The following is a 27,527-nucleotide window of genomic DNA, read 5'->3' on the forward strand; positions in this document are numbered from 1 at the left end:
ATGATTCCTGTAGCCCCCTTCAGGTACTGAAAGGCTGCTATTAGGTCTCCCCAGAACCTTCTCTTCTCCAGGCTGAACAACCTTTTCTTCTGCTGGCTCCTTTTCTTCTGCTTCTCTCCTTTCTTTTAAAGGTCTTTGTAGGGTTTATTTTGGGGGGTTGTGGTGGGGTTGTTTTTTTTTTTTTTGGTTTTGTTTTGTTTTGTTTTTTCCCAATAATGAAGGCTCTCCCTGGAGCCTTCTCTTTTCCAGGCTGAACAGCCCCAACCTCCAGCCTGTCTTTGTAGGTGAGGTGCTCCAATCCATTTTTGTGGCCTTCCCCTGGATCTTTTCCATCAGGTCCACGTCCTTCTTGTGTGGAGTGCTCCAGAGCCCTTTGTTATTAAGCAGAAGCTCCAATTTGGCCTCATCACTTGAAGCAAAAACTCCTAAATGAAAAAGGCCCACACTTACAAACTGTTTAGGCTCTTCTTACACTTGCTGTAGACCCCAGAATTAACCATAACAACCTGGAGCAACCCTGCAGAGTGTCAGCATGCTCCTTGTTATATGGCTTTGGTGAGGTAGGAGTGAAAGGGTGAGTAACAACTTTCACAGCTTCCCTGCAGTCCCACAAATGTAAATATTTTGTTTAAGTGTTTCCAAGGCAAACCTCCAGTAAAGCTGAAAAATGGCCCCCCATAATATTTAAACTAAATCCTCCTCTTTAACCTAACAAAGCTAACCTTACAAGGTGGCAGTTAAGTGAGGCCATTCATTTTATTTCCAAATCCCTCTTCTCTTCTTTGCCCAAGAAGCAGGGAGCAGCTGGCAAACAGGATGGATACTGGGATCCCTCCAGAAACAGTGCTCTGTGGTTCAGGGATGAAATCTAACAGGAGCTGAGCCCTCAGCCAATGTTTGCAAAGCAGTGGGGTAAAGAAGTCTGAGGTCTGTTCTTGATCTCATTTAGATGGAGAGAACTGAAGTTGTAGAGTATTCATCAAGCTGTTCCTCAAAACAAAGAGTAGAGATAATGCAGCCCTTCTCAGTGCAGGGTCAGTGGCTGCAAATGCATTCCCAGGAGCAGCCAAAGTGAAGGAAAGAAGTTCTGCACTACAGCCATAGCCAGCAAGACAAGAAATGGAGACTTTCAAGACCCCCCTGGATGTGCTCCTGTGTGACCTGCCCTAGGTGAGCCTGCTTTGGGAGGAGGGTTGGACTTGATGATGTCTACAGGCCCCTTCCAACCCCTAACATTCTATGACTCTAAGTGATGGTCTGCAGTGGAAGGAGGATCAGGCTCTGGACACCACTAAGAGGCAGAGCAGTCATGCAGATGAGCCTGTCCAACTGCAGGTTAAGTCTGAGCCTTCCTAGAACCACAGACCTCTGAGATCATCAAGTGCAACCATCAGCCCAACACCACCATGGCCACTAAACCACAGGCCCAAGTGCCATGTCCACACCTCCAGGGATGGGGACTCCACCACCTCACTGGGCAGCCTGTTCCTAATGCCTGATCACTCTTTCAATAAAGACATTTTTCCTCATATCAAACCTAAACCTCCCCTAGCACAATTTCAGGCAATTTCCTCTCATTCTATCATTTGGTAGAAGGGAGAAGAGACCAACCCCCACTTCACTGCAACCTCCTTTCAGGTAGTGTCTCCCTGTTTGGAGATATGCTGATATTCACAGCAATTTAACACTCTACAGCATGCCCTTAACTAGCTGCTACATTTCACCTGAGAGATGAAGAGGAGGAAGAAGGTTGTATTTGGGGATTTCTGCATCATTATGTTTGTACTTTAACTACAGTTTGCATCTGGAGCTCTATTTTACAAATGTTTGGTGGAAGAAACCCAAAACCTCCCTTCACACACCATCAAAGAGCATGAATGACATTCTGGGGTGCATTAGAAGGGCTGTGGGTAGTAGGTTGAGAGAGGTTCTCCTGTCACACAGAGGCAGCAATATGAGGCACTGTGGCTCCCACCCCTTTACAGCATGATTTAGAATATCAGCTAGTTCTCCATGGAACAACAATGTGCTCTTGTGGCCAAGAGAGCCAAGGGGATCCTGGGATGTATCAAGAAAAGTGTGTCCAGCAGGTCTAGGGAAGTTCTTCTACCTCTCTACTCTGCCCTGCTGAGACCACACCTGGAATACTGTGTCCAGTCTGGGGCTCCCCAGTTCAAGAGAGACAGAGACCTGCTGGAGAGAGTCCAACAGAGAGCCAGGAGGATGCTTAGGGGACTTGAGCATCTCCCCTGGGAAGAGAGACTGAGAGCCCTGGGGCTGTTTAGTCTGGAGAAGAGAAGACTGAGAGGGATCTGATCAATGTCTCTCAATAGCTGAGGGGTGGGGGTCAAGGGGAGGGGGCCAGGCTCTTTTGGGTGGTGAACAGTGATAGGACAAGGAACAATGGATTCAAACTTCAACATAGAAGATTTCAGCTCAACATGAGGAGAAACTTCTTCACAGTGAGGGTGACAGAGCCCTGGAACAGGCTGCCCAGGGGGGTTGTGGAGTCTCCTTCTCTGGAGGCTTTCCAACCCCACCTGGATGCATTCCTGTGCAGACTACCCTGGGTGATCCTGCTCTGGCAGGGGCATTGGACCTGATGATCTCTTGAGGTCCCTTCCAACCTCTAATATACTGTGAGACTCTGATAATATTCCTTATGATTCTATGTCCCTAGCAAAAAAAAAAAACCCAAAACAACCCTGAATAAAACATATCAAAGAGGTTCCCCACGTATCTTGACCTCAGGAATGCAGCTTTTCTGGTCATAAAGAGCGGAGAGCAAACATCTGTGCAGGCACAGCTAATTGAAGTGGAAGAAAGAAAAAAAAAAAACCTCTCTTCTATCTGGCTTGTGAAGTTGATAACATGTAAGTTATAACTTGTACAAGACATGATAAACTCTGTCCTTCACAGAAAGAAATGCACTGTTACCATGGCTTACTGTAAACACCTCTCAGGGGCTAGCAGCTCCTAATCAAGAGGCAGCTCCGTAATGGACTTGTTGAGCAGTGACATTTCCTACAACACTTGGCACAGCCTGAATAATGATCCTGTTGTGGTTACACCAGATAAGGTTCAATACTAAGACAGGGTACAAAGTGTGGGGATTTTGACTGCATTAAGCCAAAAAAATTTACAAACAGGAACCTGAAATGTTTGACAGACACGGGAAGAAAAGGCACCAGGAGAACACTGCGTTAAGGTGGGGAAAGGATCTTGGACTCGGAGCTGGGATTTAATTTCATTTTGATGCAGCTCTGGGCTGCATCAGAAGCAGTGTGAGCTGTAGGGGGAAGGAGTGGAGAACTGCATCCCACTTGGAGAACTGCAGCCAGTTATAGGGACCTCAGCACAAGAAGGACATGGAACTGTTGGAAAGGGTCCAGAGGAGGACACAAAGATGATCAGAGGGCTGGAGAAGCTCCCCTATGGGGACAGGCTGAGAGAGTTGGGGCTCTTCAGCTTGGAGAGGAGAAGGCTCCAAAGAGACCTTCAAGCAGCATTCCAGTACTTGAAGGAGAGATGGGGAGGGACTTTTGACAAGGGGTAGTAGTGACAGGATGAGGGACAATGGCTTTGAGCTGGAAGAGGGGAGATTTAGTCTGGAGATGAGGAAGAAATTCTTTCCAGTGAGGGTGGTGAGACACTGGAACAGGTTGCCCAGGGAGTTTGTGGATGCCTCCTCCCTGGAGGTGTTCAAGGCCAGGTTGGATGAGGCCTTGAGCAGCTTGGGCTAGTGGGAGGCGTCCTAGCCCACAGCAGGAGTGTTGGAATTGGATGATCTTTAAGGTCCCTTCCAACTCAAAGCACTCTGTCAATCAATGAAACTATGAACCTGTGAATTTTATTTGTGAGAGTGTAAGGGGCAAACTCCCTGCAACATGACTGTTGGAGCAAATGGCTCATCACTGAGCAGTTAAGAGAGAAGAGTCCATGGCTCCCAGAGCTGTCCAAGAGGCCCTTTGCTATCGGACACAACGATGGAAGGATTATGCACAACAGCTCAGTTCCCTGCAGCTCCCAGGGCTCTACCCCCTGGCGAGGAGCTGACATGAGAGGATAAGACAACTCCATTAGGAGCCCATATCACTTCTCTGCAGTGCTCCCCACGAGCAGATGGAGCAGCTCTTCAGCCAAATGCACCGTGACTCCTGCTTTACACAGCAGCATCTGGGATGTTTCCTAGCGCGGGGCGACGCACAGTGGACTCCGATTTATCAACCGTGCCACGTGCAATTAGAGGTTCAGATAAAGAATCTGGTGGTAAAGGCTCTTCAGCAGCAAGGAGTGAGGGGTCAAGTGCTTCCCCAGGATTCATATTTACCAAAGAGAGCTGCCTGCAAAGGAATGCCTCTGCTGAGCCGTGGCACAAGGAGGGCCAGGCAGCAGGAGCGAGCTGAAGCGATGTCTTCGTTTCAGCTGAAACGAATTCGAACATAAATGACAGAGTTATTAAAACAAACTCTCTTTATTGCCCTAAGAAACAAACTAAGAGATGTAGTTAAAGCTCCATAATTTCCTGCTCACACACAGTTTGATCTGAGGATAATGGGCACCATCACCATTTTGCTGTGCCTTCGACAAAAGGACTCTAATACCTTCCAACCATTTAATCAACATCCAATGCAGGCAGTGAATAGATAATTGAAATCTAAGTACTGTCATCCATATCCCCTTTGGGAAAGTGACACAGTAAGCATTATATCAATCCATTAGGCCATCCTTTGATGTGGGTTTTATTCTCATTAAACTATGTTTTAGCCTCAAGGTTTCTTTTCCACACCCCCTTTCCCCTCCTCCCCCCACCTCCCATCTCTCTATGACGTGTCAGTGCCAGCAGAGAATCAAAACCCACCCCACTTGCTGCAGAGGCACAAACTACAGGTTTACAAGTAGTTGTATGTGTCAGAAATATAAAGCTGCCTTTTTAATTTCTTGTTTATCAAACACACTCCATGACAGCTTCTGGAAAACACCAGGTGGAAAGAAGAAACAAAAAGGAGAGGGAGAGTGGGAGGGAGAGGGAGAGGGAGAGGAAAAAGAAAAGGGAAGGGAAGGGAAGGGAAGGGAAGGGAAGGGAAGGAGGAAGGGAAGGGAAGGGAAGGGAAGGAAGGGAAGGGAAGGGAAGGGAAGGGAAGGGAAGGGAAGGGAAGGGAAGGGAAGGGAAGGGAAGGGAAGGGAAGGGAAGGGAAGGGAAGGGAAGGGAAGGGAAAGAAGGGAAGGGAAAGGGAAGGAAGAAGGGAAGGGAAGGGAAGGGAAGGGAAGGGAAGGGAAGGGAAGGAAGGAAGGGAAGGAAGGGAAGGGAAGAAGGAAGGGAAGAAGGGAAGGAAGGAAGGAAGGAAGAAGGAAGGAAGAAGAAAAGGAAAAGAAAAGAAAAGAAAAGAAAAGAAAAGAAAAGAAAGAAAAGAAAAGAAAAGAAAAGAAAAGAAAAGAAAAGAAAAGAAAAGAAAAGAAAAGAAAAGAAAAGAAAAGAAAAGAAAAGAAAAGAAAAGAAAAGAAAGAAAAGAGAAAAGAAAAGAAGAAAAGAAAAGAAAAGAAAAGAAAAGAAAAGAAAAGAAAAGAAAAGAAAAGAAAAAGAAAAGAAAGAAAAGAAAGAAAGAAAAGAAAAGAAAAGAAAAGAAAAGAAAAGAGAAAAGAAAAGAAAAGAAAAGAAAAGAAAAAGAAAGAAAAGAAAAGAAAAGAAAAGAAAAGAAAAGAAAAGAAAAGAAAGAAAAGAAAAGAAAAGAAAAGAAAAAAAGAAAAGAAAAGAAAAGAAAAGAAAAGAAAAGAAAAGAAAGAAAAGAAAAGAAAAGAAAAGAAAAGAAAAGAAAAGAAAAGAAAAGAAAAGAAAAGAAAAGAAAAAGAAAAGAAAGAAAAGAAAAGAAAAGAAAAGAAAAAGAAAAGAAAAGAAAAGAAAGAAAAGAAAAGAAAAGAAAAGAGAAAAGAAAAGAAAAGAAAAGAAAAGAGAAAAGAAAAGAAAAGAAAAGAAAGAAAAGAAAAGAAAAGAAAAGAAAAGAAAAGAAAAGAAAAGAAAAGAAAAGAAAAGAAAAGAAAAGAAAAGAAAAGAAAAGAAAAGAAAAGAAAAGAAAAGAAAAGAAAAGAGAAAAGAAAAGGGCTTGCAGGAGGGTGGTGGTGAGGAAGGAATGCATTGAGTTGTTTTCAAATAATAAAGCCTGAATACAAGCAGTATTAAGAAAAAAGAAAAAAAGCACACAACAAATTTTGCTTGAAAAGGCTGCTGTGGTGGTGTCTGCTTTGAATTGTGCCCTGTTTAAACAAGAGGAAAAGCCTCCCACTGAAAAAAAGAAACATTTTTATCATTCAAAATGATCTCAGGGCAGTCCCTTTAAAATGAGGTATTTTCTAAGCAAAATATTGGAATGTTTCCCTGTAGGGAACCAGCATCTGATCTCTTGGAAATGATTATTCTCCAGGAACTGTAGATTTAGGGGAGGTTTTGTTTTATTTGTTTTAACTTCAGTAGAATGAAACCTGTCTGAAATGACCACCCATGGGAGCAGCCCAGTCTGCTAAGTAGAGGCTGATCTTTAAACGAGAACCAAAGTGGTATTGAAGCCCTTGGGGGAGGTTTTAAACTGCTGCCTTAAAGCAGGGCTGGCTGAATGCTTAGTGCAGGCTTCAGAGTAAGCCCAGGACATGGATTTCCTCTCTCTGACATCACTGCAGCTCCACTAACAGCAGCAGAAACGTTCCTGATTTACATTAGTGTTAGCAAGCAAAGAATCAAGCTAATTACACAGAGTTATCAACAGTGATTACAGGAGGATTTTTGGTTTTTAAATGCACACAGAATTTTTTCAGACTGAGCTGGTTTAGTTACACTTTTAACAGCAGGTCTACCACAGGCACCAGAGTGGGGAACTCTGCTTTGCATCCAAACAGCCACTGGCCCCCTCCCTGGACGTGTTTAAGCCCAGGCTGGATGAAGCCTTGAGCAGTCTGGGCTAGTGTGAGGTGTCCCTGCCCATGGCGTGGGGGTTGGAACTGGATAATCTTTAAGGTCCCTTCTACCACAAACCATCACAGAATCACATCCAGAGGCTGGAAAAGAACTCTGAGATCATCAAGTCCAGCCTATGACCTAACACCATCACATCAGCTAAACCCTGCCCCCAAGTGCCACATCCAATCTTTTCTTACAGACCTCCAGTGATGGTGACTCCACAACCTCCCTGGGCAGTCCATCCCTGTGCCTAATTAGCCTTGCTGTGAGGAATTGCTTCCTAATATCCAACCTAAACTTCCCCTGGTGCAGCTTCACACCATGCCCTCTTGTCCTGTCACAAGTTGCCTGGGAGAAGAGCCTGACCCCCACCTGACTACAACTTCCTTTTAGGTAGTTGTAGACAGTGATAAGGTCCCCTCTAAGTCTCCTTTTCTCCAGGCTGAACACCCCCAGCTCCCTCAGCCTTTCCTCACACGACTTTCCTTGGGACTCTATGAAATAATAAATCTAGCTTTACTTATAGGATGTATTTAGAGGGAGAGTACCCTCTGGTACTGCCTGCACAGTGCCTTACAGCTGTGACATTAAACCTGGAGGGAAAGCAAGGGAGAAATCCCAGCCCTGCTCATAGGCAGCCACTGCTAAGACTGAAGCCAAAGGACCTGATGCAGGCTGGAGATTAGGAAGACATTGTTTAGAGTGAGGGTGGTGAGACACTGGAACAGGTTGCCCAGGGAGGCTGTGGATGCCTCCTCCCTTGGAAGTATTCAAAGGCCAGGTTGGATGAAGACTTGAGCAACCTGGGCTGGTGGGAGGTGTCCCTGCCCATGGCTGGAGGTTGGAACTAGATGGTCTTTAAGGTCCTTTCCAACCCAAACCATTCTATGAATCTATGAATAAAGTTCCAAGTTGCAAAACCCTGCAGGAGGAGAACTGCAAGGTGTCTCCTGGGCTATGAATTAGTTATTTAGAACAAGCTGTTTGAAGAGTTGTTTGGTTTTGTGTTTGTTTTTTTTTTTTTTAAGATGAAAAACTGTTCCTGCACAACTATTAGGTTGTTTATGAGTGCTGAGCGCAGCAGATCCTCAAGCACTGGAAGTTCATAAAACCAGCCACTTTTTCACAAGAGTGTGTGGAGCTCTGCAGAGAAGAGCAGTCAGAACTGTCACTTGGTATGATGTGATGGCACAGGACACTTGTCATCCTCCAGACTACGCTCACTCGGTGACTGCAGCTAATACCGGAGATGTATTTAAATCAGTCTGCAGGCAAATTAAATCCATTACCTTAAAAAAGCCAAGAGAATAAATCACACCCCACAGGAAACCTAGCAAAGCTGCTGCCATTCCAGTCCAGTCTCAGAGAGGAAATTTTTCCCCTCGGTGGATGACACAAAAGCAGCTCAGAGCAGGACAAAGAACATCAGCTGGCGTCAGAACGCGAAACGCAGCGGCGCTCGATGGGGTCCACGCTGCAGCCCAAGGATGAGGAACATCTCCAGCTGTTTGTGTTGCCAAACAAGGCTCTGAGGGGGTCAGAGGAGGGAGGAGGAGGAGGTGTGGGCAGGCTGGGATGATGGATGGCGTTTGGTGGCATGCTGTGTTTGGGTGGACTCTTTGTTGTTTTTGCAACAGGATGGCTCTGATTACTCTCTGAATAGAGAATGAGGATGGTTACGTCTGGTTGCTCAAAGGGAACAGGGTGGGTTTTCTTTTTCCCTCCCCTCACAGCTTTACAAATTGAATTGGAGACTGTAAAGCAAGCAGTCAATGAACTATCAGGTGCTCTTTGTCAGGCATCTAGAGACAGTGGCCTGAGGGTATCAGCACGGGGTTTGGAGCTGGTAAATAAGATGTGTGTACTCTTGTTCCTAAGTAGAGTAGACCCCAGGTCTGCAGAGACCTTCTGGGTCACTGCCTGTATGGTTTGCTGCAGGCCAACTAAAATACAAGATAGAAGTAGCAGAGGCACAGTGAGCCTCTGAGCAGCTAGTTCAGCCCTATGCAATATGGAGAGGACTCCACAAAGGATGGAGGGCAGGACAATTGCTTTCCCTTCCAGAGATCTCAGCACAACTGGCTCCTGGCTCACAGGGTGCTGCCTGAAGCAATGCTCAAGCCAAAGCTGCCTGATTTCAACACTTCTTGAGTCTCACCAGAAGATACAGACACTGTCCTCAGCCAGTACCTGAAGGGGTCTACACCAAGGAAGCTGGGAAGGGACATTTTACAAAGGTTTGTAGTGATGGGATGAGGAGCAATGGATTTCAGCTGGAAGAGGGCAGACTGAGACTGGAGATTAGGAAGAAATTCTTTCCAGTGAAGATGATGAGACACTGGAACAGGTTGCCCAAGGAGGTTGCCCAGGGAGGTTTTCAAAGCCAGGTTAGATGGGACCTTGAGCAACCAGGTCTAGTGGGAGGTGTCCCTGCCCATGGCAGGGGGGTTGGAACTAAATGATCCAACCCAAACCATTCTATGAATCTATGAGTCCAGACCTCAGAGATCATGACAATATTCACACTCCACTGTACAGCCCTGGCCACAGAGCAGTTTTTTGAAAGCCACCAAGGTTCCTCGCTGATGCCAAAGGAAACTACAAGTCCTTGGCTACTTGTAGAAAAGGCTGAGATGTGGGAACTTGGGAACCATGTGGACATGTAGCAGGACAATGAACACACAAGTGTTGCCAAGATGGGGGGGGGGCTGTGGTGTTTTCTCACAGTGAAGACTTCAGGTACAAAGGAAGGGGAGAAATGTTGGAAGCAAGGTTGGTTAGAAGTGACAGCTGATCTTAAAATTAGGGCTGAAGATGCAAATGGAGGCCACAAAGTGAAAGAGATGGGAATGATTCCTCTACAACAGTGCAACATCTCCTGCCTAGCCAACTCCATTCATCAGCTCATCCACAACACAGACATCAGCTCATCCAGGGACTGGATGACTCACTCACACCAAGGACCTCTCACTGGGGGTTATCAGCTTGATTCTGGCCCAAGCTCAAAGCATCTAAGAATTGCCTTTCTGATGCCACAAGCTCGATAAAACATGGCCCTGGTGGCAGTGCAGTTTCTCAGTGAGAAGTTCACATCAAAGCACCACTGAGCTCCTTTCCAAGGAGGTGCAGTGAGCCAACAAGGTGCAGACTCAACAAACTTCTCAAGTCTTCAAAGGGGATCTGAAGCTCAAGAGTGGACTATACAAAACCCATCACCCACAGGACTAAGCAAAATGGGAAGGGAAGGGAAGGGAAGGGAAGGGAAGGGAAGGGAAGGGAAGGGAAGGGAAGGGAAGGAAGGGAAGGGAAGGGAAGGGAAGGGAAGGAAGGGAAGGGAAGGGAAGGGAAGGGAAGGGAAGGGAAGGGAAGGGAAGGGAAGGGAAGGGAAGGGAAGGGAAGGGAAGGGAAGGGAAGGGAAGGGAAGGGAAGGGAAGGGAAGGGAAGGGAAGGGAAGGGAAGGGAAGGGAATCACAATATATTTACAAACAGCACAAATTAAGATGAATCACAAAATACTGCCTCATTTGCTCTGGGTATCACAGATGTTCTAATGCTGCAGACTTTAAAAAGCGGCAAACATTTCAAGACAGGAAGCAGAAGAGAAGAAAATGTCAAAACTCAAATGTCAGGCAAATTCTGGACAAGAACTCTGTACATACTCCAAGCCCTCTGGATTTCTTCCCAGAGCCAGGACAGCAACCTCTTACAGACCATTTATCCACCTCTGTCTCGTCTGGTTTTGCCTAGTTTTAGCACAACCATTTAAGGGTTTTACTTAATCAGCCAGGAAGGAAAGAGTTCAAGGAACACCAGGGAATATGTGGCAAAATATAACAAGGTTAGATCACTTGCACTGGATTATTCTCCTCTAGCACACCACAGAAGAAATAACCCCAGACAAGGTCTGCATGTTCAGCCCTCGGCTGGGAACGTGACCAGCATTATTCAAGGTAAGTGACACTTTAAAGGACTGGAAATTAGCTGCTGACAGCCAGGTAGATAGATTGAGGAGTGATTACACAAAGTCCCCAACATTACCATTTTGTGGTGAAAGCAAATACAGCATGTGTGTGTGTGTGTGTGTGTGTGTCTGTGTGTGGTGGGGGGCAGTAAGAAAATCCCTTAAATATGGTTTTGCCAGTCTGTGGTGCACTCAGCTGCAGTGAAATTTGTTCTGGGGCAAGGGAAACTTAGAAAACTAAAGGCTTTCTCTGAATCCAGAGCTGTCAGAAGTTGCTGAAGGCTCTGGAGAACAGGTCTGATGAGGAAAAGCTGAGGGAACTAGGGTTGTTCAGCCTGGAGAAATGGAGGCTGAGGGGAGACCTCATTGCTCTTTACAGCTCCCTGAAAGGAGGCTGGAGCAAGATGAGGTCAGTCTCTTCTCCACAGAAAGAAGTGATAGGATATGGGGAACTGAGGAAATGGCCTCAGTTTGCACCAGGGAAGGATTAGGTTGGACATGAGAAAAAACTTCTTGACTGAAAGGATTCTCAGACTGGAACAGGCTGCCCAGGGAGATGGTTGAATGCCCACCCCTGGAGGTGTTTAAAAGATGCAGCCTGATCTAGTTGGAGGCATCCCAGCTGACTGCAGCAGGGTTGGACAAGATGACCTCTGAGGATGCCCTCCAAACCAATACAATCTGTGAATCACTTTGAAGGTCTTTTACAACTGATTTTATGATTCTGTACATTTTTCACTCCAGAAACACACCCAACCATGACAGTAATGATTAAAAACTACAGAATCACACAGGATCACAGAATGTTAGGAGTTGGAAAGGAACTTAAAAGATCATCCAGTCCAACCCCCCCTGCCAGAACAGGATCACTCAAGGCAGGTCACACAGGAACACATCCAGGTGGGTTTTGAATCTCTCCAGAGAAGGAGACTCCCCAGCTTCTCTGGGAAGCCTGTTCCAGGGCTCTGGCACCCTCACAGTGAAAAAAGTTTTCCTTCTGTTCCCATGGAACCTCCTTTGCTCCAGCTTGCCCCCATTGCCCCTTGTCCTATCACTGGACATCCCTGAGCAGAGCCTGGCTCTGTCCTCCCAACACTGCCCTGCACATCTTTATCAACAGGAATGAGGTCACCCCTCAGGCTCCTCTGCTCCAAGCTCCCTCAGCCTGTCCTCAGCAGGGAGATGTTCCACTGCCTGCAGCATCTTTGTGGCTCTGTGCTGGACTCTTTCAAGCAGTTGCCTGAGGTCCTTCTTGAACTGAGGGGCTCAGACCTGGGTACAATATTCCAGATGCAGCCTCACCAGGGCAGAGTAGAGGGGCAGGAGAACCTCTCTCAACTGCCATCATCTTTTTTTCCTAACTAGGGTCCCTATTGCAGGGCTGAAGGACCACATGGAAGTGGAGCAGAAGTGCAGCTCCCCTGAACTACAGGATTAGAGCTGATTTACTCTGTGTACAACAGATGCCCTCACTGCAGTGGTCCCTAAAATCTGTTTTTAAATGCAATTAAGTCAAGGCAGGACTCTGCAATTAGCACCATCTTCAAGAACACATCAGAATGAGTTTATTGAAGCTCTCTAACTATTTACAACAAGAGGGAATTTACCCCCAAGCTTCACTTGACTATTTTGTCTCAATTTTGTTGTAATTTAATCCATCACATTTCTTTTTTTGCAGTCCTCCAAAGGTGATGCTTAAAACACAGAAATAAATAGGACCAACTGTTCACAGCAGCCTAAGGGAAACCAGAATTTTGTTATAAATAATCCTTGGCACAAATCATGGAAATGCAATCCTAAAATTGTTTGTTGAATCATTTATGAATTGGGCCTTCAGTTTTAGCTTGCAAATAAGTTGGGAGGGATTTTTTTTGTTGATGTTCTTTTTCACTTTGCTTTTTTAGCTGGAAAACAGCCTTTGAGAAACTGAACTGAATCCAGAATAAGAGTGAATGAAGGAGTTATTTTTGTCTGTTTGCTTGGTTTTTCTTTTAAGGGAATCCCTATGCTAATACAGGGGGTTTGGGGAAGGGAGGGATTTACTTATGAATTATGAATCATTTGGGTTGGAAGAGACCTTTAAGATCATCAAGTCCAACCATTAACCCAGCACTGCCAGGTCACCACTAAACCATGGCCCTCAGCACCACATCTACACAGCTTTGAAAACTCCCCCAGGGGTAGGGACTCCAGCACTGGGCAGCCTGCTGCAGGGCTTGACAACCCTTTTGGGGAAGAAATTGTTCCTCATGACCAACCTAAACCTCCCTTGGTGCAACTTGAGGCTCTTTCCTCTTGTCCTGTCACTTTTCACTCATGCCAAAAGAGTAAGAGATGACAAATTTTCACTTTATTTTCATAAGATGTCACCACTGTGAGTTTTCAGCCCAGCTTCAAGACCTACAGTAAGGCTGGGGAAGGCCTGTTTAGAAGGGCTTATAGTGATAGGACAAGGGACAATGGTTTGAAACTGGAGCAGGGGAGGTTCAGGTTAGACATTAAGAGGAAGTTCTGCAACATAAGAGTGGTGAAATATTGGAGCAGGCTGCCCAGAGAGGTTGTGGAGTCTCCTGCTCTGGAGACATTCAAAACCCACCTGGATGTGTTCCTGTGTGACCTGCCCTAGGTGATCCTGCTGTGGTAGGGGGGTTGGACTGGATGATCTTTGAAGGTCCCTTCCAACCCCTAACATTTTGTGATTGCATGGAATTCTACAGGAATTCTGTCTTCAGCAACTCAGCAATGTAGAGGACAGCTGATTACCTAAACTCCTCACAGGTAAGTTATGAACATGAAGTAATGCTGAAGAACACAAAGGTTCATTTCTTCTCTCTCAAGTTGCTATTTTTCATCATCCAAAAGGAAAAAAAACAAAAAAAAAGAGAGAGAGCAGCTTGGAGATAGATAAAAGCAAAGCAAAGCCTCATTTCTCATTAGCTAGAGCAGGTGTGCAGTGCCTTACCTGATCTGTCCTCGCACCAGTGGTCTGTTTTTTGTCCTGTTCATGTTTGAGTCAAATGGAACCTCAAAGAACTGCAATAAAGAGAAACAAAAAAGGAAGAGTCAAAATGAAAGGATGCCGGAAAGCTGCCATGCGTGGAATGTCCGCTCTGCATCTGCAGCTGCTTTCATCTCTGGGTTTGAAGGTTCAGGAATACAAGGGAAATGGCAAACTCCTTTTAGGGAGCTTTGATAGTCTGTGGTAATGCTTTTGGCATCCCCTTAGAAGGAAAAATCACCTGGAGGACAAAAAAAAAAAAGTTTGTGCGAATCACCAGAAGTTCATCATTTGAAGTGGAGTTGATTCTGAGCTCTGCTCCTGACAGGTTTGACACAGCTTTTAGAGGGACACAATGCATGGAGTCACAGAACCCTGGAATGGGGTGGGTTGGGAGGGACTTCTGAAGGTCATCCAGTCCAATTCCCCTGCACTCAACAGGGACATCCCCAGCTGGAGCAGGTTGCTCACAGCCCCAACCTGACCTGCAATGGTGCCAGCCATAGGGCATCCTCCCACCTCTCTGGGAGACTGGATCCAGGCTCTCACCACACTCAATGTCAAACATTTCTTCCTTCTCTCCAGGCTGAATCTCCCTCTTTGAGTTTCAAACCATCCCCCCTTGTCCTGTCACAACAGGCACTGCTCAAAAGTCTGTCCCCAGCTTTCTGCTCAGCCCTTGAAGCACTGCAAGGCCACCAGAAGGTCTCCCTGGAGCCTTCTCTTCTGCAGGCTGCCCAAGCCCAACTCTCTCAGCCTGGCTCCCAGCAGAGGGCTTCCAGCCCTGCCAGCATTGCTGTGGCCTCCTCTGGCCCTGCTCCAACAGGTCCCTGGCTGTGCTGTGCTGAGGGCTCCAGAGCTGCCCCAGCACTGCAGGGGGGGTGTGAGCAGAGCACAGCAGAGGGGCAGAATCCCCTCCCAGTCTAACCTGCTCCTGCTGCCCACACTGCTAGGGATCAGCCCAGGACACGTTGGGGCTGGGCTGGCAGCACTCAATGCTGCCTCATCTCCAGCTTTGCACCCCCCAGAACCAAGTCCTTCTTCACAGTGCTGCTCTCCAGCCCTTCATCCCTCAGCCTGGAATGATACCAGGGTTGGCCTGCCCCATGTGCAGGACCTTACTCTTGCCCTTGCTGCACCTTATAAGACACATACATATATTTATATACACATACATACAGACCTGCCCCTAGTTTTGCATTAACACAAACAGCCCTGGCAAATGTTTTGCTTCTGGTATTTAAAAGACAAACACTACATTTGTTTTTCAAGCTCATCTAACTTCTGGGAACCTATAACCCACCCCAGAATCAATCAACTCTTGTAAAACACTGCTGCAACTGCACTGAGCATCCAGTTCTAGCAGCAGGGAAGAAGCACACCAAATGGTGTTATTTAATGTCACAACCCAGCTTGACTTCCAGCATCACCCATGGGAAAATCCAGGCATTGCAATCTTCACACTAGGAATTCCTGCTGCCTTTTGTAGGATCAGTTCTATAAAGAATGTCCCTGGAAAAGCTGGATGGAGCATGCTGCCATCCTGCAAACTGTAAAGCCATTGAGCTTTCTGTGTGTATAATCATCATACAAGGAAGCTGGGGAGGGACTTTTTACAAGGTGATAGGATGAGGGGCAATGGCTTTGAGCTGGAGGAGAGGAGACTGAGACTGGAGATGAGGAAGAAAGAGACTGGAGATGAGGAAGAAAGAGACTGGAGATGAGGAAGAAAGAGACTGAAGATTAGGAAGAAAGAGACTGGAGATGAGGAAGAAAGAGACTGGAGATGAGGAAGAAAGAGACTGGAGATGAAGAAGAAAGAGACTGGAGATTAGGAAGAAAGAGACTGGAGATGAGGAAGAAAGAGACTGGAGATGAGGAAGAAAGAGACTGGAGATGAGGAAGAAAGAGACTGGAGATGAGGAAGAAAGAGACTGGAGATGAGGAAGAAAGAGACAAGATTAGGAAGAAAGAGACTGGAGATGAGAAAGAAAGAGACTGGAGATTAGGAAGAAAAAGACTGGAGATGAGGAAGAAAGAGACTGGAGATTAGGAAGAAAGAGACTGGAGATGAGGAAGAAAGAGACTGGAGATTATGAAGAAAGAGACTGAAGACTATGAAGAAAGAGACTGGACACTGGGAAGAAAGAGACTGGAGATGAGGAAGAAAGAGACTGGAGATTATGAAGAAAGAGACTGGAGATGAGGAAGAAAGACTGGAGATGAGGAAGAAAGAGACTGGAGATTGGGAAGAAAATCTTTAGAATGATGGTGATAAGACACTGGAACAGGGTGGCCAGGGAGGTTGTGGATGCCCCCTGCCTGGAGGTGTTCAAGGCCAGGTTGGATGAGGCCATGGGCAACCTGGGCTAGTGGGAGGTGTCCCTGCCCATGGCAGGGGGGGTGGAACTAGATGATCTTTAATGTCCCTTCCCCACAGACCACCCTGGGACTCCATGAAATAACAAAGCCTAGCTTTCCTTATGGGATGTATTTACAGAAAGAGTGTTTTCTGCTGACGTGATGTCTGAGGCTTCAGGGGAGGATCCCAGCTGTGGTGAACGTGTAGCAAAAGCACCTCACCAGAAGCATCATTTCACACAAGCAGACTGACAGCAAGCTCAGTTCAGGCAGCCTGCAGACAGCTTGATGGTGACTATCTGCTAAGCAACTGCAAGATAAGATCTGTGTTATTGCAGCAAGATGATGGCACCTTTTCACACCACAGAATATAACATTAACACACAGCTGCATTTTGGTGGTGCCACACTGCTGATCTTGCTACTTAATGAGGAATGACAGCAGCCAGGGATGCTGGGAGCAGCAGGGACCCCATCAGAGCCCTACAGGTGCCCAGCAGGGGAAGGATGCTCCATTTACAGGCACACAGAATCACAGAACTGTTTTGGTTGGAATGTCCTCTAAGGTCATCAAGTCCAAATGTTGACCTAAGACCATGGCCACTAACCATGTCCCCAGGTGCCATGTCCACACGTTTCTTGAACACCTCCAGGGATGGTGACTCCATCACCATCACCTGGACAGCCCCATCCATTACCCTGAAGTAGTGATGATACAAGAATTTGAGAATCTGACTCAGCCTGACAGGGTGCTGAGCCATCTCATTTCAACTCCACTATCACCTAGAAAGGTTGGACCAGTTGATCCTTGGAGTCCCTTCCAGCTTGGCATTCTGTGATTATTTTCACATGGGTAACAAATAGATTACTTCTCATCCTTAGTCTCCTAGAATCATAGAATAGAATTGTAGAACTGTTTGGGTTGGAAGGGACCTCCAAAGGTCATCCAGTTCAACCCCCCCTGCAGTCAGCAGGGACATCCTCAACTAGATCAGGTTGTCCAGAGCCCTGTGGAGGCTCACCTTGAATATCTCCAGGGATGGGGCCCCAACCACCTCCCTGGGCAATCAGTTCCAGAGTTCCACTACTCTCTTTGATGTGCAGTGGCAATGGTCACTTCCAGATAGAACCAAGTTGGTCAAAACTCTAGTTTAGAAGAGGAGTCCAGAGGAGTGTACAAGCCCCAGCACACAGAGACCCATCAGTTCAGTTCAGCAGGACAAGCAGGGCCTTCACAGCTACAACACTGCCCTTGAAGTGCTGTTTGGATCACAAAGAACTTCCATAGCAAACTACAGGGAGTACCTTCCGAGCAGGGAAAGCACCCAGTTGGATCTGCAAGCAGTGATTGCTTCTGACAGCTCAGCATTTTGCTAATGGTTTGTTTCACTGCTCCATTTCAGAGACAATTATGGCAAATGAAGACAAAATGTCATTTGACATCAGACTGGTAGAGCAAGACAAGGGGAAAATTCTACAGAGCTAAACTCTGCTCCTGAAAATATTTTGGGCTGTGCCCAAAATTTGCTCTCTGTTTTTTTTTTTTTCCCCCAGACACAATTTTTATTTCTATTTTCAGAGCCTGACTGCTTCAAGCTCACTTCCAGTTTCACCTTGTGCATATGAGGAGATTCTGGCTCCTTTGAGAGGATTTCAGCTTATGGCATTCTGGGTGTGACAGAGACAATCAAAATAAGCCCCCAGTTTTAAACTCAGTGTGTCCTGAACACAAAATGCCTGAAATGAGCAGCAGTTGGACATGCCACACTTGAAAGAATTTGAGAATGGAGGGACCACCAAGATGATCAGAGGGCTGGAGAACCACCTCTATGAAGACAGCCTGAGAGCTGGGGTCATTCAGCCTGGGGAAGAGAAGGCTTCATGGAGACCTTAGAGCAGCCTTCCAATATGTGAAGGGGGCTACAGGAGAGGTGGAGAAGAACATCTGACAAGGGCTTGTAGTGAGAGGGTGAGGGGCAATGGCTTTGAGCTGGAAGAAGCTGGATTTAGATGAGACATTAGGAAGACATTCGTCCCTGTGAGGGTGGTGAGGCACTGAAGAGGCTGCCCAGAGACACTGTGGGGGATCCAAGCCTGGAAGTGTTCAAAGCCAGGCTGGATGAGACCTTGAGCAACCTGGTCTTGTGGGAGGTGTCCTTGCTCATGGCAGGGGGGTGGAACTGGATGATCTTTAAGGTGCTTTCCAACCCAAACCATTCTATCAATCTATGATTTACAGTCAGACAGTCAAGTTCCCAGCAGAACCTAAAAAATCAGTGCATGAAATATTTCTCCTGAACAGAATATACATTTTGAAGAAGAAACTTCTCAGCTAGGCAGCAAATATCTGTCCAGATACGGTTGCTCTCAAAATTAAGATTACTGCATGACTTAAGTCTGATTTTTTGGTGTGTTTTTTTTTTTTTTTGGCTTTTTAAAATCTGAATAATCTGATCCTGTCAACTGCACGCACGGAACCACAAATCTAACTGAACTCCAGCTCACATAAAAATTCCTTCTCTTTGCAATGCCCTAGATGCTTTCACTGAGCTAGCTGCTATTACATGTCAGCAAGCTGCCATTTATCAAACTTTTCCCATTTTGCTCCCAGATGTTCAGTAAAATTCCCATTCTACTCGAAATGATTTTCCCCTGATATTCTAGGAAGAAGAAAAAAAAAAAAAAACAGAAAAAAAGAAGAAAATACAAAAAAAATGTGCCTCTCAAATATCACTGCAGAGGAATGAAAGAGTGAACTCAACAGATTATCTCATACCAGGCCAATGCAGGACTGCTTCCTTCAGGGAAGAGTAAATTCATTCAGAGATTCATGGAATGCTTTGGGTTGGAGGAGACGTTAAAGACCATCCAGTTCCAACCCCACTGCCTTGGGCAGGGACACCTCCCACCAGCCCAGGTGGCTCAAGGCCTCATCCAGCTCAACCTTTAACTCCTCCATGTAGAGGGCATCCACAACCTCCCTGGGCAACTTGTTCCAGTGTCTCACCACCCTCACTGCAGAGAATTTCTTCCCAATCTCCAGTCTAAATCTGCCCTCTTCCAGTTTCAATCCATTCCCTCTCATGCTATCACTACAAACCCTTGTAAAAGGTCCTTGCCCAGCTTTCTTGTAAGATGAACCCTGGATAAATAAATATTTTAGAAGCACTCAAGAGGCTTTTTCCTCAGGAAGCCTGAATGGATCAGTTCAGCTGGACAAGGCAGAACATTATCTGCCCTCAGTATTTGGGCAGCTAGCCATCAAAGGGACAGGCAGAGGGTTAAATCCACAGCATCCAAAAATCCCTGAGTGGCTGAACTTGGCATCAGCTTTCCAGACCCTAGCCCAACTGTTAATCAGTATGCATGAACATTTAAAACAGGATGATGGAAAAAAATAAATCAGGCCAGCTAGTACTTTGTGGTTTGTTTCTCTGGCAGGCTCATCAGCCTCTTTGTGGAGATCTCATGTAGTTCATATACAGTAATTATATCTTCAACATCTAACAAGTCTTAGATTAGCTGTCACATTGCTGCTTAGAGCTGTTTACACTCACAGGGGTTTCTTGTCTTCAGCTTCTTCATGTTGGTTTCCACTTTGTTTTGAAGTGAAACGTTAAAGAATGCTTCATTTCATGGAAGCATAGAAACATTTAGGTTGGAAAAGACCAACCATCAACCTAACACTACCAAGTCCACTACAAAACCATGTTCCTCAGCATCACATCTGCACAGCTTTGCATCTTTCCCAGGGATGGGAACTCCACCACTGTCCTGGGCAGCCTGTTCCAAGACTTGAAAACCCTTTCAGGGAAGAAATTGCTCCTCATGCCTAACCTAAACCTCCCCCAGTGCAATTTGAGGCCATTTCCTCTTGTCTTGTTACCCACCTCACTCCAGCCTCCTTTCAGGTAGCTGTAGAGAGCAATAAGGTCTCCCCTCAGCCTCCCCTTCTCCAGACTCAAAAAACTCAGTTCCCTCAGCCATTCTTTGTAAGACCTGTTCCCTAGACCCTCTTCTAGCTTTGTCCTCTTGCTCAGTTAAGATGGACAGCACCTATGATGTGCTCAGAGGCAGTGTCCTGACTATGTGCAGGTAATTCAGGGCATGGAACAGATGAAAAGCCCTGAACTTGTGCTGTGCTGGCCATCAGTGGCCATTCCTGCTGGAAAAGTTTTACCCATGGAATGATGACAGCTCAATACCTTTACTCCTGCTGACACAAAAACGCAACCAGAGGGCACTGAAAGGAACAAAATCTCACAGGGGTTATCAAACAGAGCCCCCTCACTCAGGCTACAAAACCTCTCTTGTGGACTGCTTTGGATTTGGAGTGTGTCAAGCACCAGCCTGGCCCCTTGCCAGGGCCAGCTCTAATCTGTGACACATGGTGGAAACAGCAGTGGCTGGAACAGGCAAAGGGACTCCCATCTATTGACAGAACATTTTACTCTAATGCTAACCACATATTTACAGCAGAACTGAGAATCCCATCAGGCTAAGGACAGAGCAGAACCCTGCTGTGAGAAGACAATTTAATTCAAGGCAACTCAGAGGTCTTCCCATTTCAGAACCACCCCAGCATCTGTGCAGGCTTCCATGTGCTCTCTGGCAGCAGAAATGGCCTCTGGATGTATCTATTGCTCTCTGAAGCCTCTCTGAGGGGCACCTCAGGGGAAGCTGTCTGGCACTGGAACAGGCTGCCCAGAGAGGTGATGGAGTCACCATCCCCGGAGATGTTCAAGAAGCCTGTGGACATGGCACTTGGGGGCATGGTTTAATGGCTATGGTGGTGTTGGTTAATGGTCAGAATTGATGATCTTAGAGGTCTTTTCCAACCCAAACAAGTCTATGATCCTATCTACAGCACTAATGAGTGAAAGAGAAGATAACACTGTCACCAAAGAGCAGTCACTTCCTCCTGCACTGAAGTGCTGCTGGTCTCCAAAGTCCTCCATGAGTTGCACTGCCGTGGAGATGAGCTACATGGATGGTCATGAGTGGTGACCAAAGCCTCCCCTCAGCTAAAATCTCTTGCTACAGAGCCAAGCAAACATTTGTAGCACAACACAAATAAGGACCAGTACAAGTGGACTCCCCACCTGAGCACTTCACTGAATGCCTACAGCCAGGGGTCCAACTAGGCTGTACAGGGCAAGTCTGGCAAATATTGCTGAATCAGATGCTTCTGGGGTTCTTAGACTTCCCCTGTGCTGCAGGACACTCTGATCCTCTTTTGGTCTCCTTGGTATTGCCAAAGAGCAAGCAGTTAACCAGAAACATCATGGAAACTAAAAAGGCATGTGAATCAGGGAGGAGCAGGTGGACCAAACCCAGGGAGAGAATGCAGTGATAGAGATGAGCCTGGGACAGTAAGCTGAGGTTTTCTGGGAGATGATATCCTTAGAGCTGGCCACGTGGTCTCCAAATTCACCAGGTTCCAGCATTTAGCCTTTCAAAAGGAATGAAGAACAACTGTTCCCAGCACCTTGCCATGCCCTGCACTGGGGCAATCCCAAGTACAATTCCAGGCTAGGTGGGGAGTGGCATGAATGCAGTCTCCAGGAGAAGGACTTGAGGGTGTCAGCTGAGGAAAAACTCAACGTGAGCTGGCAATGGTTGCTGGCAGCCCAGCAGGCAGCCATGTGCTGGGCTGCACCCAAAGCAGTGAGAGCAGCATGACAGGAAGGGGATTCTGCCCCTCTGCTCTGCCCTGCTCTGCTGAGACCCCACTTGGGAGCACTGCAACCAGTTCTGGTGCCCCCAGCACAAGACAGACATGAAATTGTTGGAGAGGATACAGAGGAGGCCACAAAGATGATCAGAGGGCTGGAGAAACTCCCTTGTAAGGACAGGTTGTGAGAGCTGGGGCTGTTCAGCCTGGAGAGGAGAAAGCTCTAGGGAGACCTTACAGCAACCTTCTGCTACCTGAAGAGGGATACAGGAGAGCTGGGGAGAGACTTTTTTTCAAGGGCTGGGAGTGATAAGACAAGGGGCAATGGACTGAAGCTTGAGGAGGGCAGATTTAGACTGCAGATTAGGAAGAAATTATTTAGAGTGAGGGTGGTGAGACACTGGAACAGGTTGCCCAGGGAGGTTGTGGATGTCCCCTGCCTGGAGGTGTTCAAGGCTAGGTTGGATGAGCAACCTGGGCTGGTGGGAGGTGTCCCTGCCCATGGCCACAGGGTTGGAACTGGATGATCCCCTCCAACCCAAACCATTCTATGATTCTCTGAACTTTCCTGCATTGGAAGGAAAGTTGCTGTGAGCAGCACTGGAAACCCATCAGAGCATGAAGAGCTGAGTTCCTTCTTTTGTGAGTGCTCTTCCCCTCCACATTACCCAATTATTTCTCCTCCTCATGTTTTCAGTGCTTTATCTTCTGTTGTGATAAAGTGATGTATAATTACACAAAAGAAGAGGGAAAACTGAACATATAATTTATGGTAAATAAGATCAAAGTCAAGATTATTATTATAGGTTTTCTTCTGGTTTCCTTTCAATCACTTTTGTATGAAAACAACAAAGAATAATTAAAGCCTATTACAAAGGTCTTTTTATTCAATTGTACACAGATGTGGCTGAGAGAAAGCAAAAAGGCAAGGGAAGGGTTTTCAAAAGCATTCATGGACTGATCTGACACTGTTCTCACTGCACTCAACGGCAGTTTGCCCTCAATGAGAGCAGAGCCAGCCCAGCACTGAGTGATTCTGAAAATCCCACCCTAATTGTACAAACAAGGGAAGGCTTTAGAGACTGCTGGCTTGGAGATTGTATATTTGAGAATCATAAAGGGCACACAGCACCTGTTTGTCTTCAAGATATGAAAATAAAGCAAGGCAAATATTTTAAGGATTAGAAATGGCTTTTTTTTTCCTTCTCTTTTTTTTTTTTTTTTTTTTTTAAGGCAGTATCTGAAAACCCTCTGGCTCTGCAGCTCCCAGTCTAGCTATAGATCTGCTTTAATATTTTCCATTTCAAAGAGGGTTCTAATTAAAACTGAGATTGATGCAAGCCTGAACAAAGTTACTTACAGACAGAGAAGGGAAGCTAAACCCTGAACTGTCATGTCCCAGCCAAATCCAAGAAAGCTCTGCTAGGCAAAGCATCTGCCACAGGTCAATGTCTTATTCCTATTTACAACCTTTTATCAGGGGTTGTAGTGATAGGACAGAAGGGAATGGATTGAAGCTTGAGGAAGGCAGATTAAGACTGCAGATTAGGGATAAATTCTTCACAGTGAGGGTGGTGAGACACTGGAACAGGTTGCCCAGGGACATTGTGGATGTCCCCTCCCTGGATGTATTCAAGGCCAGGCTGGATGAAGCCTTGAGCAACCTGCTATAGTGGGAGGTGACCCTGCCCATGGCAGGGGTGTTGGAATTAGGTGATCTTTAAGATCCCTTCCAACCCAAACCATTCTGTGAATCTATGAAAAGACAAATTCTTATTATACACCAGTGTTTAGGAGCCCACTGCTGTGCACAGGGAAGAGGAGGGGAGGGAACTGCAAAGCTGCTGTCACTTCAGAAGCATATTTCACAGAATCATAGAAAGCCAGGTTGGGAGGGACCTCAAGGCTCATCTGTCTAACCTCTGTAGGTAATAGGTCCAGGAGGAAGAATGCAAAGACTCACAGAGCAAAATTAGCACTGATTTGTCCCCTCAGATTAATGACCTGGTGTGCAGGCTCTGTGTTTATGAACTCGAGTGCTGCCATCGTTGTTGTTATTTCCTTCACCACTTACAAACCTGTGACCTTCTAGAGATTCCCAGAGCCACCTACTGCCCCCAAAGTTGAGAATTGTTTAGGTCTTACATTGCAGTTTTAATTTAAGGGTCACTTGACTGGCAGCAGTTCCCAGAGCTGCTGGCACACCTGCCACTCCACCCCAGACCTCTCCTTTTAGCTCATCCCAACCCTTTCAGGGGGTCTGCACAACAGAGCAAGCACTCATGAAACTCCTGCAGCTTAGTGCTCTCTTTATCAGCACTCTGGCCAAACAACCTCCTTGGGTGATATCAGAAGTGCTTGAAAAGGAGCTTGAAAAGGGCATGGCCGTGTTAACACTCAGCAGTGTCAAAGCAACATGGTCCTAATGCTGCTGCTCCATCTGTGGTCCTGTCACAATGGTGAGGGGTCCAGATGGAGGTGAAGGTAGTGGAGGTGAAGGTGGTGAACACATCCTGAGAGATGATGAGTGACACTGCTAAAACCCAGCTGGATGAACCACTTGGCACTGTTAGGGGTGGATGTGCTTGAAAGGGGGCTACAAGAAATCTGGAGAGGGATTTTTTACAAGGGCTTGTGTTGACAGGACAAGAAGCAATGGACTGAAGCTTGAGGAGAGCAGATTTAGACTGGAGATTGGGAAGAAATTCTTCACAGTGAGGGTGGTGAGACATTGGAACAGGGTGCCCAGGGAGGTTGTGGATGCCCCCTTGCTAGAGGTGTTCAAGGCCAGGTTGGATGAGGCCTTGAGCAACCTGGGCTGGTGGGAGGTGTCCCTGCCCATGGCCACGGGGTTGGAACTGGATGATCTCTAAGGTCCCTTCCAACCCAAACCATTCTAGGAATCTATGAAAGCAGTGAGGGTGGCAAGAAACACCCTGGGCAGGCATGTCTGTGTCTGAGCCCTCTGCAGTAAGCAAGGAATTAATGAAGGAGGAAAAGATAATTAAGGACTACATGTGGTCTTCAATTGTCTTAATAACTTTGACTGAAATAATAGAGCATTTGCACCAAACTGCTCTAGCTACTTCACCCTATAAACAACATTTTGCTTCTCTTCATCTTTGAATTAAATTTGCTAGCACTAATGCCTGAAAAAAAAACCCAACCAACCAATCCTGGTTTCATCTCAATTTTTTTCAGTGCACCTGATGTCCAGGATTTGAGATGGGAAAAGAGATGTGAATCTCCTGGGCTGGTAAAGAAAACAGGTTGGGTGACAACCCAGGAGCCATTCTCTTCCCACTAAAATCATACTTTGTTAAGAAGATACTGGACAAAAAAGAACTACTACTAATAAAAATAGAGCCAAGCCCTTCTGAGGTGTTCAGTCTTGCAAACTGCTGACATGGTGAGCCACCTAACTAGCATGTTCTTGAGGTCTCACAGAGGTCAGCCACAGCTCCAGGGGAAATGCAAGCTGGATACTGCAGACAGGCTTTCACCTTATGTGATCCACCTCAGAGAAAGAGCTTTCAGGGGAAGAAATGCTGCTTTCTGGCCAGCTGCCAAAGACTTCTAATAATATCAAATATTTACCACCACTGAGTCCTTTGTATTTAGCATGCAATTGATGCATGCACCAACAGCTCCTCACTCCAAGCTTTTCTCCTGTCCCACTTCCAAGATGTCCATCCACATGTTTGGGCTCCTTGAACCAAAGGCAGCAATTTCCAAAGTACAGGACATCTGCCCTGAATGCCTTCCTGTCCTTTGCTTTTGGGCATGGACTTAGAATCATAGAATTGTTTTGGTTGGCAATCTACAACCTCCCTGGGCAACCTGTTCCAGTGTCTCACCACCCTCACTGGAAAGAATTTCTTCCTCATCTCCAGTTTAAATGTGCCCTCCTCAAGCTTCAATCCATTCCCTCTCATCCTATCACAAGCCCTACAAGGGCCAAAGTCCCTTCCCAATACTGATGAGCTGTGGGTAGATGCCAGCTGCAGAGGTAACCACTTTCTGCTCTTTAGGAGATATTTTATTTCTACGTATTTTAGGAACAACTTCCTAAGAGTTGAAGCAAACCCACCACCTTTCTGCCCACCAAAAACACATTTCTGAAGGACTCCACAAAGCCTTTTTCTCCAAGAGATGCCTTTGCATGAAATCATAATTGTCAGGATGCCAGCATGCCATCAGCACAACGTGTAATTTAAAAAACAAACAAAACTTCAAATACCAGTCTCCCTGCTGAAGAGAGAGGAACTGCACAAGGTCACTATCTGGTTTAAGTTACTCTGTGTCCTAAAATACACAAGGCCAGGTCCTCTGGACACAGTGCAGCTGCTTGGAGCAACACTGCAGATAAAATCTGATACTGAAGATGGCTTTAGAGAAATTCCTGTGGTGGAATAAAGCTGTTCCTCAGGAACTCCTGGGGAAGTATTTCTGCTGCTCAATGCAAGTGATGAAGTCAAGCAGGAGATCTAGAGTCATCCAGGACATGTGAGTCTCCTCCAAATGGGAAATGGGAGGAAATCAAGGCAGGAGCTTGTCTGAGATTCACAGACTCACAGGCTGCATTGGGATGGAAGGGACCCTCAAAGGTCATCTTGTCCAAATCCCCTGCAATCAGCAGGGACACCTCCAACTAGATCAAGCTGCCCAGGGCCACAGCAAGGCTGATCTTGAATGTCTCCAAGGACGGGGCCTCAACCACATCCCTGGGCAGTCTGTGCAAGGATGTCACCACTCTTACTGTGCAGAACTTCCTCCTGATGTCCAACCTAAATCTACCCTGCAAAAGAGAGATGCAAAGTCTTTACTTCTCTGTCGTCACTACAGATCGATCCTGAGCTGCTGGCTTTAACCAAGGTGGTGGGAAGAGGGGCAGGTAACTGGGCAGTCCCCTGTGACTACCAAAGAGAGCTATAAAACAAAGCAGCCTCACTACTGCTCTCTTCACACCCAGGAGACTAGAGCAAGGAAGTGGAAAGGTGAAACTGAAATCACTTTCACACATCTGGCTCCAACCCATGTGTCCAGGATCCAGGTCAGTTTAATCAGCTTTTCATAATTTGTCACTCAAATGATGAGAATGTTAATCCCCCACAGTGTGCTTCCTGCCAGGCACCTGAAAATGAATCCAACAACCTGCCCTCTTCCATCATCCCTGGATGTATTTGCTCATGTGGAACCTCCTCTGCTCCAGCTTGCACCCACTGTCATTGGACATCCCTGAGCAGAGCCTGGCTCTGTCCTCCTGACACTGCCCTGCACATCTTTATCAAGAGGAATGAGGTCACCCCTCAGGCTCCTCTGCTGCAAGCTCAAGACCCCCAGCTCCCTCAGCCTGTCCTCAGCAGGGAGATGTTCCACTGCCTTCAGCATCTTTGTGGCTCTGCACTGGACTCTCTCAAGCAGTTCCCTGAGGTCCTTCTTGAATTGAGGGGCCCAGAACCAGACACAACATTCCAGATGTGGCCTCACCAGGGCAGGGTAGAGGGGCAGGAGAACCTCTCTTGACTTACTAACTGCACCCCTTCCAATACACCCCAGATGCCATTGGCTTATGGTCATCCTTC

General features: G+C 46.5%; 1 protein-coding gene across 1 annotated transcript in view; it reads right to left on the minus strand.

Annotated features, from left to right (window-relative positions):
• LOC128976609 (protoheme IX farnesyltransferase, mitochondrial) overlaps window positions 1-27,527 on the minus strand; it is a 138,644-nt gene that overhangs the window by 37,867 nt on the left and 73,250 nt on the right. The window contains exon 5 of the mRNA XM_054393908.1: window positions 13,873-13,943. Within this exon, the coding sequence (XP_054249883.1) occupies window positions 13,873-13,943 (71 nt within the window). The remainder of the gene's footprint in view (window positions 1-13,872; window positions 13,944-27,527) is intronic.

Source organism: Indicator indicator, chromosome 29 (assembly GCF_027791375.1).
Source record: "Indicator indicator isolate 239-I01 chromosome 29, UM_Iind_1.1, whole genome shotgun sequence".
NCBI classification, from domain to species: Eukaryota; Metazoa; Chordata; class Aves; order Piciformes; family Indicatoridae; genus Indicator; species Indicator indicator.